The sequence below is a fragment of the Artemia sp. Qi Xiang Cuo genome, chromosome 15, assembly GCF_049724085.1.
Source record: "Artemia sp. Qi Xiang Cuo chromosome 15, ASM4972408v1, whole genome shotgun sequence".
Lineage (NCBI taxonomy): Eukaryota > Metazoa > Arthropoda > Branchiopoda > Anostraca > Artemiidae > Artemia > Artemia sp. Qi Xiang Cuo.
The window spans coordinates 41,070,927-41,086,447 of NC_142808.1; the positions used below are offsets into that span (position 1 = coordinate 41,070,927).

The 15,521-nt window shown below is 34.3% G+C and overlaps 1 protein-coding gene across 1 annotated transcript in view; it reads left to right on the forward strand.

The window, feature by feature from the left end:
• Nucleotides 1–2,606: 2,606 nt before the first annotated feature.
• LOC148943675 (uncharacterized) overlaps nt 2,607–15,521 on the forward strand; it is a 75,969-nt gene continuing 63,054 nt past the window's right edge. Inside the window, exon 1 of the mRNA XM_089101729.1 lies at nt 2,607–2,913. Coding sequence (XP_088957855.1) covers nt 2,615–2,913 — 299 coding nt within the window. The 5' untranslated portion in view covers nt 2,607–2,614. The remainder of the gene's footprint in view (nt 2,914–15,521) is intronic.

Below are 15,521 nucleotides of genomic sequence, written 5' to 3' on the forward strand. Positions count from 1 at the left end.
AACTGTACGTAGCGTACGCCCAAGGGAAGAGTTTCCGCTACACTCCTGTTCATGACATAGCAACTGCACTAGGTGAAGAAAAGGCACAGTCACTGCTTTTTTCATGCTCTATGTGGCTGCGACAATGTGTCCATATTCCCTTGGCATGGCAAAGGAGGGTTTTGGAAAGCATGGGAAGCACATAGTGCCATAGTACTTGTCTTCAACCACCTATAATCTCCTCATCCAGAGCTCATTGAAAATGACTGCACAGATTGAAAAGTTTATTGTGCTTTTATATGACAGATCCAGTGGGAAAAATTCGGTACACAAGTTGAGGAAATATAAATTCCAAAAAAAGGATCATCCATGTACAGACTTCTGTCAACCCGGGATGTGCTAAACCAGTACATTCGGCGTGCTTACATTAAGGCCCAAGTATGGTTCAGTTTTCATCTTGCCAATATTCCCGAAAAGAAACCTAAGGATTACGGATGGGAAAAGACTAGCAATGGAATTTGGGCTCCCCGATGGTCAACCTTGCTCCAAGCATGTGTCGCCTGTCGAGAGCTTATACGATGCAGTTGCAAAAAGTAATGCTCTGGGCGCTGCAACTTCAAGAGCAGCTCACTTGAGCGCACCGAGTTATGTTCTTGCCACGGGTCCTGCCAAGTGTAATCAATTTTTATGTGTTATGTATTTTGATGTCCCTTTTAAGGCTTAAGCCTAACTTAGAATCTCGGTTGTTCATCATATGATCTGATATATCAGCGAAGTACCATATTATATGATAATTTTTGCCTTATTTTGTGTTACATTTTCCAATAGCAATGACAATCAAGACAAGTTAGCTAAAGTAGCAAACGAAAATGGCTTTTTTGGTTGCGCATCTCCGAAAAAGTGCCATCTAGGTCTCTATTTTTGTTCAAAATTGTTCATTCTCTTCGTGTCATTAAGCGTAGTGGTCTCTGCTGGATGCTCCAAATCGCTATTTGTATTGCATGTTCTATGTCATTCCGAATTACAGCTTGTTTTAAGAAACTATTGTTTTGTAAAGTTTTCTATTTTTGCGCTTTAAGCGGGTATTAAGACTTACCAGGACCGGATTCGGGCTTACAGATTCACTTTTATTTTCAACACTACTCGACTCTCGGTATTCCAAATCGTGTGTCGACCAAATCTGAACTTTCTGTAACAAGCAGATGACTTTTGCGCAATTAGCCCACTTTTCAACGATTGCAAAGATGCTATAAAGCGATTGGTCGAACTTCTACCTGTGATTATTGGGTTCCCCATACTTTGTACTGCATTGCCATTTTCTCATGAGTTTTTTCAAACTTTCCATCAGTTTTGCGCTTTTTGCGTGCTTTTGAACGCGCAAATTTGCACTGACGTGCAGACTCGATCTACTGCTTGTAATATTCGAACTTCTAGTACTCTAAACTATGTTTTTGCCTGTTATGGTATTACAGGGGATAGGGACTCCTATTTTGTGCTTTACGCGCTTTTTTTAGCGCTTTATTGCGTGCTCTTTAGAGCGATCCTTTACTTTTCTTTATGTAGCCACCATTGGAATCGCCATATCGTAAAATGTATATTCAGAGGTTTTGATGCTTCTGTAGAGATACTGGTAAACTTGCGCATTTTATTAGCATTTCTGGTACTCGTAAGAGGATTTAGAGCACCTAATTGACTTGCTTCCCGTCACAATTAGATTCCCCATGTTTTAATTTATATTTTCACTAATGTTTGTGCTTTTTGCAGAACTGCACGATTCTTATGCTTAACTGTCCCACTACAGACATCTCTTGTGAAATAGTAGGGCTACAACTTAAAATTAAACATTTTCTATCAACTGGATGGCGCACCACTGTATTATTTCCAAGTTTTTCCAGAGCCTTGATTCGGAAGAAGGGGCAGCATCGAATGGCCACCACGTTCAACTGACCTGATACCTGTGTATTTCTTTTTATTGCGTTGTTCTTAAGAACAAGGTTTATGGAAAAAAACCTAAACGACAAATGATAAAAAAAATCTTACATCATTTATTTTACTGCATGTTTTTGTTCAAAAGTTATCAAAAAGAGAATTGGGATTTTATTAATTTTTTTATTCTCTTTTATCTTCTAGTTTTAACATTAATTTGGATGTTTATTTTTATCTTAAAATAATGATGTTTTTTTCTCCTCTTTGTTTTTCCTGATCTGTAGGCTTTTTCTTTTTTTCTGCAAGATTATATCCAATATAAAATAATTTTTAAGTTTTGCAATTCTAAGAAAAAAATGCAAACACATCAAAAAACGTCGGAAGTAGCCCAAAAATTCTCAATCCATAGAAATTAGAGCCATAAATCAAATTTTGGATGCATCATTAAATTTGCACAACTTTACCAACCACAGTCTTTGCCTCATCAGTTCAGAAATGCATAAATGGATGCACTAATTATTTTATTTGTCAATTCTCGAAAAGAAAATACAGAATTTGTTTCTGTCAAATTGATCATTCGAACTTTCAACTTTTACTTTTTAACCTGAATTGAGAACTAACTGGAATCATTCAGTTTTCAGCTATATTATTAAGCATTTGGTCTTAAGATCTATAGAAGGAATATATAGTGATTCTTGGTTTAGTATAAATGGCAAAATGTCGTTTTACGCTACTGTACGGTGTAACTGTACACCATTTCATTATTGTATTCTCTCTTTTTCTCCTAAATGTTCTGTGTAACTCGGCAGAAGTAAATGACTTCGAAGATTCAATCGCATTGGAGTCGGCCGTCAAAACATCAAAATTTATATACGCTTTAAGATATCCCAGGCAGAGCTTAATGCAACAACAAATTCGACATACTGACAGGGGAAATTTAGACACTATTTGTGGCGCAGAAACTGATGGCTTAATATTTTCTGCATATCACATAATGGACTGCAATCGGTAAGCCATGTTATTAATTGATCTTATTTGGTGATTAAAGAAAAAAACGAGTTTTTTCAACTGAAAGTAAGGAGGAACATTAAAACTTAAAATGAACAGAAATTATTCTGTATATGAGGCGGCTATCCCTTCCTCAACCCTTACTTTTTAGACTGAAGGCTTAAAGCTACTTAAATGTACTTCTCGTTCAAATTCAACGGCCCTCCTCCTGAAAAATTTCCCCTGAAAACACCACCCCGGTAACTTTCCTTGCAAAATACTCTCCCCATAGAAAACACCCACCAGATAAAATTCAACCCCTCCCCCCCCCCCACACACACACAAATTTTTCGTATATTTCCCAATAGCAAATATCATATGTGAACAATAGGCAAATTACGTAGCTTACAGCCATTCCCCATGGACTATGGGTGGTTGTGTCATCCCTTAAGGCCTAGTTATCGGACCTTTCAACTAAGCTGAATCAGACAGCAATCTTAAATTTTTTTCGAGTGTCTTTGGGGGAAAGGGAGCATGGAAGGGGAGCTAGTCTCCCACCAATCTTCTTGGTAACATAAAAAGGACACTTTTATATCTTCTCTAATGAGTTCTCTCCCGATCCTATAGGACCATTGGTGCAATGCGATGACCCCTTGGAAAAAAAAGCAACAAAAACAAATTAATATGTATCGATGATGTTTCTTCTTGCAAAAAATACAAAATCCCTTATTTTTTAGATAGGAATTTGATGTCTTTACAGGAGGATTCAATGATATGCTGGATTTGATCGTGTGATATTTGACAAGATCGCTTGACTCTTCGGGGATGTTGCAAATGTTTTTGAAAATCAGGCAAATTTACATAGGCTTGTAGCTTTTAATGGGTAACATTAAAGTTAATGAATTAAAGTTTCAGTTACTATTGGGCTGAGTCACTCCCTACTTACTGTTAAATTCCTTGAACTATTAGAAATAACGTAGCCAGATGGATTATAGGCACCAACGATCATCATAGGTATCTATCAATAAAGCATTGGATTGGAGTACAATATTATTAGTATCTGATTACATCGAAAACCCCTGTAAAATACATTATAGAGAGGAGGGCTCAGGTGTGGACGAAGAGGGTGGCTCGGGTCTCCGATCTGCCTTGAAATTTTTTCTCCCAACTCCATGAATAACAAATTCTGTATACTTGCCTGTAAGGACTGCTTCCTTCATATTTCACCTTCTACTAGCAAGAATTTATTCCCTTGTCTACTTTTCGACTACTTCTAGTTCTAACTGAAATTGATTGTAACCTTCAAGAAGAATTTGAAATAATAAAGGTAATAAAGTATGTTTTAAAGTACATGCATAATACATTGAACTCTTATTAAAGGCAGTAGCCTTAATAAAATGAATGATTCAATTAGTTTTTGTTAAATTATATTGAAACAATTGACGGTGTGTCCTGGCGTAATTAACATATTCCCAAAACACTGGTTTTAATGGGAATCTTCCTCCTCAGTTTAAAAAATAAAGTTTAAAATTTTTTATGGTAGGAGCTTGAAACCGATGCAATTGGACTCTCTAGTATTCTTCAATTAATGGAGTAATTTTCATTGAGATTACTTGTCCTTTTGGAGGTATTTAGCCCCTTTTTTAAAATGAGTTAAATTTCGATCTGACTCTGCCTTACACTACTTTACTGAGACCCGTGACAAGCCTATGAACATTTCCTTTAATATAGTTTAATCTATGTTCAAAATTCGGGACCTCTCTTTCAAGTTCCTCGTAAATTTTTGTCTGGAAAAATGCAACAACATATTTTTCTGATAAAATAGTTGTTTTATAGAAAAACTTCTACTCAATGAAAATTAATCGATTGCTTGAAGAAAGCAAAAACATGATAAATAATCAAGGCTAAAAAGAGTAAGAGCAGTTTTACATATTGTCACGCAGCGGAGATATTGCGTATTGTCAGATACGCATTTTTAAGGAATTTATATTTTTGTATGTCATGTACAGCCTGTGTAGACTCAAAGTGTTTTTGCCCTTCAAGAACATTCATAAGAGGCAAAATTCAAAGTGGCTAGTTTTTTAGACCATACATGGCCCGTCTAATAAGTTTGCAACTCAAAATATGGTTTTACAGATTTTGTATATGCCACAAATTTGAAAAAAAATAAATTCTTCAAGCCTCCAAACAACGGCAAGGCTATTTGTGCGAAATATTTTCATTTTTGTTGTTAGTTTTTTTTTTCTGTTTTACCTGCTCTGCATTATATGGTCTTTTGATTGGGAAGGAATTCTGAATCGAATATTTTGTTCCACCTTTCTTTATTATTTTATTTAAAAGTTTTTACAACTCGCCTCTTACAAAAAAGCGAACCAATATTTTCCAACCAAGGGAGTATCTAGGATTTTGGGGCGGGTTGGGGAGGTACAAAAAAGCATCAAAATTTGTTTATATGCATTTTTGTTACGTTCTTACGAGTCAGAAACATTTCAGGGGGGGGGTTAAAATCCCGTAGCCCCCCTCTCCTGGATGCGTCTTTTTTTACGAACAAACAATAATAGCAGACAGGTGAATAATAAACACTTCGTGGAACACCTATTTTTATTATGTATTTATGCTCGTATTATTTATTACATCATTATGTGTTATATTTTATGTATTTTACTCATTATGTTTATTTTATGTATGTTTTTTATTATATGTATGTTATTTATGTACGCATGTATGTATGTTATTTGGTTGATTTGTATTTTTATTTATTTGCTGTCAACAACCCAGTCACTAGCATTTTGTCTTAAATGCCCTATTAAACTACTTGAGATAGATGTATGTATGCTGCCCCCCCTAGAAATTCAAATGTACGCTAGATATTAACGTGAACTTTTCGTATGTTGGAATTTTTTGTTGGATGTTACCTGGTAGATGGTTAAAAAAGCTGGAAACAAACAGAAATTTCCAAATATCGTTTGCGATACACGAAATAAGTCAAGTTTGGTTAATGCTAATGAAATAAAATAAAATAGGATGAAAATATAATAGTTTAGAAATAAATTTTGGGCTATATATTGCACATTAGGGGGGGGGTAATCATAGCACATATTAAAGACATAACCTAACCTAGGTACCTTCTCCCCCCCCCCCCCTAAACCCAGAAAACAACAGTTTAAATATTGTAAACGCAATAAAAAATCACGCTTTGCAATCAATTTAGATAGCAAATACCCGTTTGACGGGAATCCATGTCTGGTTTCCGTGTATAGTCGATAGCGGTGGGTGACATATAATGCACCAGTACCGAGAGGTCGCTGATATCGACTGCCAGCTGTCGAAATTGCGTACTGTAAAACTATGGCATAGTGGGGATATATTAACACAATTTATCCAAAATTTAGATTTATTAAAATGAACAACCCGTCTATAAGATCCCTTTGCTCCCCATTCCCCGAAAATTGTGGCTCATGACACATCTATGTATTTCAGCAAAAGAGACTAATACAATTATAATGGGCCAGGTAAAATAAATACAAAGAATATTTGTGATTACTGCAATTCAGAGGGCGTTAAATTCCAATACATAAATATTGCAGGATTTGATAAAAAAAAAAAAGATAAGATATGACTTGCTTTTATTTTCAAATAAGAAAAAACAATGACTTTTGTCAAATGAATAAAAGATAAAATAAATATAGTACTTAATAATACTTGAAATACTTAATATACTTAACAATAAAAATACTTAATAATACATAATACTTAATAATACAATAATACTTAAAATGAACAGTAGCATGTAAATGATGGAAGGAGGGTGGCTGTCTCCTACCCTATCCAAGAATACCTGCTCTTAATGATAAAGTTTTAATCCATTTTCTGAAAATATTTTTGAGTTCAACAGATAAAGATAGTACGTAGTTACATGCATCTTATTCACCGATCGCATTTATGTGTATCCATAAGCGTTTCTATTCTTGAAACATTTTGGAAAATACATTTAACTTGAGTTAAACTTTAGCTTAAACGCTAGAAGGTTGAGAGTGGCAGCCCCTTCATAGCTATTTTCTGTCAAAAGTGTGTTTTTATGCCATTCAAAATAAACAAGTATCCATAATTTCGTTCCGCTCGAATTCACCAGTTAACTAAATGTGTAGATTTTTAAGCTCGCCTTATGTTCATTTTTAAGTTCAATTAATAAAAACTAATTAAACTCGTAGATTTCGTATAATAGTAATTTATTTTTGACCCCCTAACATTATAAAAAAGTGGAGTAACCAAAGAAAATAAAAGGAAAAGCCATACAAAACAAACACATGCAAAACAATATCAATATAAAGAAATAGAAATGCAAATCAGAACAATCGCACAAGAGGATGAAAAGGACCCAACTGCTTGCAGGCCTCATCTTTTAACTTGGAGTCCAACCTACTATATGACGTCAATATATCAGTTGCATTAAACATTCCAATAATCTTATGGTTTCTATACAAACGAGGCAGATACAAAAGATATTTACAATAACGGAAATACAAAACTCTATATCCTGCATATCAGTAGTATTAAAAGATGGGCGGAAACCTGACAGAAAAAGAATGGAATGGTCGCAATATGATGAATAGAGTTTAGCCAAGGCCTTTCGAGGATGCCGGCCATGATTTGGGACAATTTTAGCATAACCTGCTTTAAGCTTACTCTTAATATCTACAAGTGCACTAGCACGGATAGCTGAAACAGAAGAGCAAATACTAATCCCGAGGCAGCGCAACGCAAGAACCAGCTTAACTGAAAAAGAACTACAACTCAAATCACTACTTGGGTTTTTAGCATTGAAAACTAAATACTCACATTGTGAAAAAATTTAAAAAGAGAAGGAGATGCTTTCGAGTCATAACTGTTTTACAAGTACACTTTCTGTTTTTCTGTTATTACACAGGAAAGGTTTCGTAAACTGCTGGAATATTCAACAAGAGAATGGAATACTTTGAATCACAACTTTTTTTTCAAATAAACTTTCTTTTTTTCTGTTATTAATTAAAAAAAAAACTTTTTCTACAAAATAAGTTCTTCTAAGATAAGTAGAGAACTTCATTAAACCAAAAATGAGCAAAAATAAAATAAATAATCTACCAAGCGTGAAACTAGCACAAATCAGCATCGATAAATAAATGAAACCCAAAACGAACAGAAATTAAAATAAATAACCGAGTCAAACTCAAAGAGAGCAGAAATTAACATGAGTAGGGCTCAAAACTCCTATGCCTTCCCAAGGCCAGAACATAATTTACACTTTACTGAAAAAATAAAAATGTTTTTGCTTTTGTAACCTTAATAAATCAAACAATATTAACGTTTTGATTACTAAATATTAGTATATGTATATTAAACTGACAATGGACATTCATTTGTATTTTTTTTTCAGTAAAGTGCAAATTATGTAGAACTTTCAACTATGATGAAGAAAACTGATATCTGAAACTTTTGATTGGATGTGTTTGGGGAAATAGTGGGCGTGAGAAGGAGATTAGTTGCCCACCAGTCATTTCCAAATATTAAAAAAGGCACTAGCCCTTTGAATTTCAATCGAATGAGCCTTTTTTGAAGTTTCTACGACAATGCTTTCTATAAAAACCTTATTTGCCCCACGGGCATAACTTACAACCCATGCCGTGAGGGCTGGGGGGCGTCATTCTCAGAGACCTAATTTCCAGAACTTTCTACTACGTTGAACAACATGGCTATCTGAAAAATTTGATTGGATGTGTTTGGGGAAATGGTAGGCGTGAGAGGGGGGTTACTTGCCCTCCAATCATTTTCGACTATTAAAAAGGGCACTGGCCGTTTCAATATCCTATCGAATGATTCCCTTTTGAATTTTCTACGACAACGCTTTCTATAGGAGAAACTCATATGCCCCCAGGGCATAACTTAAATCCCTTGCCCTGAGGGCAGTGGGGGGAGTATCATCCTCAAAAAAATGATTTCCCGACTTTTTAGCTGCATCGAATACAATGGCTGTCTCAAAATTTTTATTCGATGTGTTTGGTGGGTGTGAGAGGGGTGTTAGTTATCCTCCAATCACTTTCGACTATTAAAAAGGGCATGAGCCCTTCTAATTTTGAATCGAATGAGCCCTTTTTGAATTTTCTACAACATCATTTTGTATATAAACCTTATATGCACCCAGGACAAAGCTTACAGCTCTCTCCATGGGGGCTCTGAGGGGTTTTTCATTCTCAAGTACCTAATGTATACAACCTTGAACTGTGTTCAACAAAATGGCATTGTCGAATCTTTAAATGCACGTGTTTGGAGAAAAAAGTGAGCGTAAGAGGGGGGTTAGTTGCCCTCCAATCACTTTCAACTATTAAAAAGGGCACTAGCCCTTTGAATTTCCAATTGAATGAGCCCTTTTCCAAATTTCTACGACAAAGCTTTCAATTAAAACCTTATATGCCCCTAGGGCATAGCTTACAACCCTTATCCTGAGGGATATGGGGGGAGTGTCATCCTCAAAGATATAATTTCCAGACCTTTCAACTACTTTGAACAAAATGGCTATCTCAAAATTTTTATTGGATGTGTTTGGATAAATGGCGGGCGTGGAAGGTGTGTTAGTTGCCTTCCAATCATTTTCGACCATTAAAACTTGACATTTTGATTTTCAGTCAAATTAGCCCTTTTTTAAAGTTTCTATGACAACGCTTTCTATAAAAACCTTATATGCCCCCCAGGGCATAACTTACAACCCTTTCTCTGAGGGTTATGGGAGAGGATCGTCATCCTCAAGGACCTAATTTCAAGAACTTTCGACTACGTTGAACAAAATGGCTATCTCAAAATTTTATTGGATGTGTTTGGGGAAAAAGTGGGCGTGAGAGGGGCCCTCCAATCACTTTTGACTATCAAAAAGGGAACTAGCCCTTTGAATTTCCAATTGAATGAGCCTTTTTTGATGTTTCTATGACAATGATTTTTATAAGAAACTTATATGCCCCCCGGGCATAACTTACAACCCTTGCCCTAAGGGCTGTGGGGGAGTTTTCTCCTCAAAAACATAATTTATATCTAGAAATCAACTGCGCTGAACAAAATGGCTATCTCCAAATTTTGATTGGATGTGTTTGGAGAAATGGTGGGCGTAGAAGGGGTGTTAGTTGCCTTCCAATCACTTTGACCATGAAAAAGGGCACAATCCACTCCAATTTCCAATCGAATGAGCCCTTTTCGAAGTTTCTACGACAACTCCTTCGATACGAAGTGCCCTGGTTTAAAAAGAAAAAAATAATAAAAATAAATAATACACTGTGCCAACATCGTTCTCTACTTAGGCAGCGCGATTGCGCTGCCTATGATTAAACAGCATAGGTTTTGTAAACTGTTGAAATATTCATGAAGAGGATGGGAAGTTTGTTTGTTAAAGCTTTTTTTTTACAACTAAACTCTTTGCTTTTCTGTGATTGAAGGTAATGGTTTGTTAATTGTTAAAATATTCAGCAAGAGAAAAGGAAAAAATTTGAGAAAGGGGTAACAGCAAGAGAAAGTTGTAACTTATTTTTACAAATAATCTCTCTGTTTTTCTGTGATTAAACGTTTTAGGTTTGTTAATTGTTGAGATACTCAACAAAAGAGGAAAGATTTTTCAGTAGCAACTTTTTTGCAAGTAAACCTTCTGCTTTTCTGTGATGACATGGCATAGGTATGTTAATCGGCTAAATATTCAACAAGAAAAAGGAAAGTTTTTGAGTCATAACTTATTTTTACAAGTAAACTTTCTGTAATTAAATGGTATGGGTTTGTTAATTGATGAGTCATTCAACAAGAAAAGGAAAAGTTTTTGAGTCACAACTTTTTTACAAGTAATCTTTTGTTTTTCTCGGATGAAATTGCATAGGTATGTTAATTGTCGAATTAACCAACAAGAGAAAGAAAAGTTTTTGAGTCATAACTTATATTTAAAAGTAAACTCTCTGTTTTTCTGTGAAAACGGTATAAGTTTTTTAATTGTTGAGGTACTCAACAAGAAAAGGAAAGTTTTTGAGCCATAACTTTTTACAAGTTTTTTTTTTCTGTGATGACATGGCATAGGCGTCTTAATTATCGAAATATTCAGCAAGAGAAAGAAAAGCTTGAGTCATAAGTTATTTTTACAAGTAACGTTATGGGTTTGTTAGATGTTGAGATATTCAACAAGAACAGGAAAAGTTTTTTAGTCATAACTTTTTACAAGTAATCTTTTTGTTTTTCTTTGATGACATTTCATCAGGGTTGCCACCTGTAGCACGAATGTGCTATTTTAGTACTATGACAGTCAATTTTTTTTACTATAGCAACGACAATCTCTTTGTAGCACGCAAACTTGGGCAATTTTAGCAGTCTAGGAACTGACCGTGATGGCAACCCTGCATGGCATTTGTGTGTTAAATGTTGAAATATTCAACAAGATAAATAAATTTTTTTGAGTTATATTTTTTTTTTTTTTTTTTTTTTTTTTACAAGTAAACTCTTCGTCTGTCTGTGAATAAAAGTAGAATGCTAATATTGAATTCTAAGGGTCTATGTTCCTTCCTGTGTTATTTGGGGTCTTTACGTTCCTTGGCACCTTTCCAAGGCAGATTACCAGAGTGGTTATTGCTATTGATATCAATTGCACATGGAAACAGTTTGACGTGTTTGGGGAGATTACGTTCCTTGGCACCTTTTCAGAGTATGTACTTATGGATACCTTTACAATACTTATGGATACTTATGGAACACGCTTTTACAATCGGAATTGTTTTATTGACATTTTTGCAAAAAGGGATAAGGAATTCGCAAATTGGACACTATGAACGATATTAATTAATGTTTTGAATAATAGGAGTGTGATTGATTCTAATTAGTGATTGGATAATTTTTTTTTTAACAAGAAATCTCTGAATAAAATATTTTTGGAGGGATGGGAGAGAGTTTTGCTCGCCTTTCATTGATACCTTTCCAAGCGAGCGGGGGATTCCCCTCTGGTTCCTAAACATTGCAAAAAAGATGACTGTATGAACCGGGATTCCCCACACAAGTTTGTTTCAACTCCAAATTTTTCAACCAGACTGTTTTTTTTAGCTAACATCCGGTTCTTAGGAGCCAATCAGAGACATCGGAGCTTGGAAGATGGAGAAAAAAAAAGGGTTAAAGTGATTAGCATTTACGAGTGGGGTTTCCCCACTGGTTCCTGAATTGCCTTATGTTCCTAGGTACCTTTCCAGAGCATGTACTTGGCGATAGAGAAAAAGGGTTAAAGTGATTAGCAGTTAAGGTAACCTCAATGGCGTTTGAACAGTGTTGTCAGTTTAAAATAGAGTCTAACGTTATAGTATGCTAGAAAGTTGATACTAAGAGAGATGTAGATGGCAAGAAAAGAATTTTAATAATGGATAGCTTTACTTCTTCGATGTGTTCTGTATAATGCACAATTGGCGTTTTAACAGTGTTGTCAGTTTAAAATAGAGTCTAACGTTATAGTATACTAGAAAGTTGATACTAAGAGAGATGTAGATGGCAAGAAAAGAATTTTAATAATGGATAGCGTTGCTTCTTCGATGTATTCTGTATAATACACAAGTTGCGTTTGAACAGTGTTGTCAGTTTAAAATAGAGTTTAACATTATAGTATACTAGAAAGTTGATACTAAGAGAGATGTAGATGGCAAGAAAAGAATTTTAATAAAGAAATTCAGAACAATCCTTAGAAATCCTTACAGATCAAGTAGGGAGGTATACATGAGTATGAACCATCATGGATCATAAGCACCAACGACCCTAACCACCAGGGACTTCAACCCTCCATAGGTCCCTATCCCAAAACTCGAAGGGCGCCCCCTCCCTCCAGTTTTTTGGCCCCCCTCCCCGTTTTTTATTTTTTATTTTTTTTTAACATGATATATTTTTTTCAACTTTTTTTTTACGTGTCTTCGAATGAGATGAACCCTACTTAAATTCAGTAGTGTTTTGTCGTGATTTACCTTGTCACAGTTATATTCTATTGATTTTTCTAAGTTCTTTTTGGATTTATTTCATTGAAAAGAAAGAGTTGGAATATTTAAATTGTGTTTTGTCGTGGTTTACCTTGTCACAGTTACATTCTCTTGATTTTTCAAAGTTCATTTTGGATTTCTTTCCTTTTAATACAAGAGTTGGAATATTTCAGTAGTGTTTTGTTGTGCTTTACCGTGACATAGTTACATTGTCTTGATTTTTCAAAGTTCATTTTGGATTTTTACATTCTCTTAATTTTTCAAAGTTTATTTTGTATTTCTTTCATTGAAATGCAAGAGTCGGATTATTTCAGTAGTGTTTTGTCGTGCTTTACCTTGTCACAGTTACATTCTCTTGATTTTTTTCAAAGTTTATTTTGAATTTCTTTCGTTGAAATGCAAGAGTTGGAATATTTCATTAGTGTTTTGTTGTGCTTTACCTCGTCACTGTTACATGCTGATGATTTTTCAAAGATCCTTTTGAATTTCTTTCGCTGAAAGGCAAGAGTTGGAATATTTCAGTAGTGTCTCGTTGTGCTTTGCCTTGTCACAGTTACAATCTCTTGATTTTTCAAAGTTCATTTTGAATTTCTTTCGTGAAATGCAAGAGTTGGAATATTTAAGTAGTGTTTTGTGGTGGTTTACCATGTAACAGTTACATTCTCTTGATTTTTCAAAGTTCATTTTGAACTTCTTTCATGAAATGCAAGAGTTGGAATATTTCAGTAGTGTTTTGTTGTGGTTTACCTTGTCACAGTTACATTCTCTTGATTTTTCAAAGTTCATTTTTGATTTATTTAATTGAAATGCAAGAGTTGGAATATTTCAGTAGTGTTTTGTCGTGGTTTACCTTGTCACAGTTACATTCTCTTGATTTTTCAAAGTTCATTTTGGATTTCTTTCCTTGAAATGCAAGAGTTAGAATATTTCAGTAGTGTTTTGTCGTGGTTTACCTTGTCACAGTTACATTCTCTTGATTTTTCTAAATTTCATTTTTGAATTTCTTTCATTGAAATACAAGAGTTGGAATATTTCAGTAGTGTTTTTGTCGTGGTTTACCATGTCACATTTACATTCTATTGTTTTTTAAAGGTTCATTGAATTTCTTTCGTTGAAATGCAAGAGTTAGATTATTTTAGTAGTGTCTTGTCATGGTTTACCTTGTCACAGTTACATTCTCTTGATCTTTCAAAGTTCATTTTGAATTTCTTTCATGAAATGCAAGAGTTGGACTATTTCAGTAGTATTTATCGTGGTTTACTTTGTCATAGTTACACTCTCTTGATTTTTCAAAGTTCATTTTGGATTTCTGTCCTTGAAATGCAAGAGTTGGAATATTTCAGTAGTGTGTTGTCGTGGTTCACCTTGTCACAGTTACATTTGATTAATTTTTAAAAGTTCATTTTTGGATTCATTTCGTTGAAATGCAAGAATTGGAATATTTCAGTAGTGTTTTGTTATGTTTTACCTTGTCAAAGTTACATTCTCTTGATTTTTCAAAGTTCATTTTGGATTTCTTTCGTTGAAATGCAAGAGTTGGAATATTTCAGTAGTATTTTGTCTTGGTTTACATTGTCACAGTTACATCCTTTTGATTTTTCAATGTTTATTTTGGATTTTTATATTGTCTTGATTTTTCAAAGTTCATTTTGAATTTCTTTCGTGAAAAGCAAGAGTTGGAATATTTCAGTAGTGTTTTGTCGTGGTTTACCATCTCACAGTTACATTCTCTTGATTTTTCAAAGTTCATTTTGAATTTCTTTCGTGAAATGCATGAGTTGGAATATTTCAATAGTGTTCCTATTGGAACACTAAAGCACAACAAACGAAAGAAATTCAAAATGAACATTGAAAAATTAAGAGAATGTAACTTTGACAAGGTAAAGCACAACGAAACACTACTGAAATATTACAACTCTTGCATTTCAATGAAAGAAATTCAAAATGAACTTTGAAAAATTAAGAGAATTTAACTGTGACAAGGTAAACCATTACGCAGTTACATTCTCTTGATTTTTCAAAGTTCATTTTGGATTTTTACATTCTCTTGATTTTTCAAAGTTCATTTTGAATTTCTTTCGTTGAAATGCAAGAGTTGGAATATTTCCGTAGTGTCTTGTTGTGCCTTACCTTGTCACTGTTACATTCTCTTGATTTTTGAAAGTTCATTTTGGATTTCTTTCGTTGAAATGCAAGAGTTGGAATATTTCAGTAGTGTTTTGTTGTTCTTTACCTTGTCCCAGTTACATTCTCTTGATTTTTCAAAGTTCATTTTGAATTTCTTTCGTGAAATGCAAGGGATGGAATATTTCAGTAGTGTTTTGTCGTGGTGTACCATATCACTATTACATGCTTTTGATTTTTCAAAGTTCATTTTGAATTTCTTTCGTGAAATGCAAGAGTTGGAATATTTCAGTAGTGTCTTGTTGTGCCTTACCTTGTCACTGTTACATTCTCTTGATTTTTCAAAGTTCATTTTGGATTTCTTTCGTTGAAATGCAAGATTTGGAATATATCAGTAGTGTTTTGTTGTGCTTCACCTTGTCACAGTTACATTCTCTTGATTTTTCAAAGTTCATTTTGAATTTCTTTCGTGAAATTCAAGAGTTGGAATATTTCAGTAGTGTT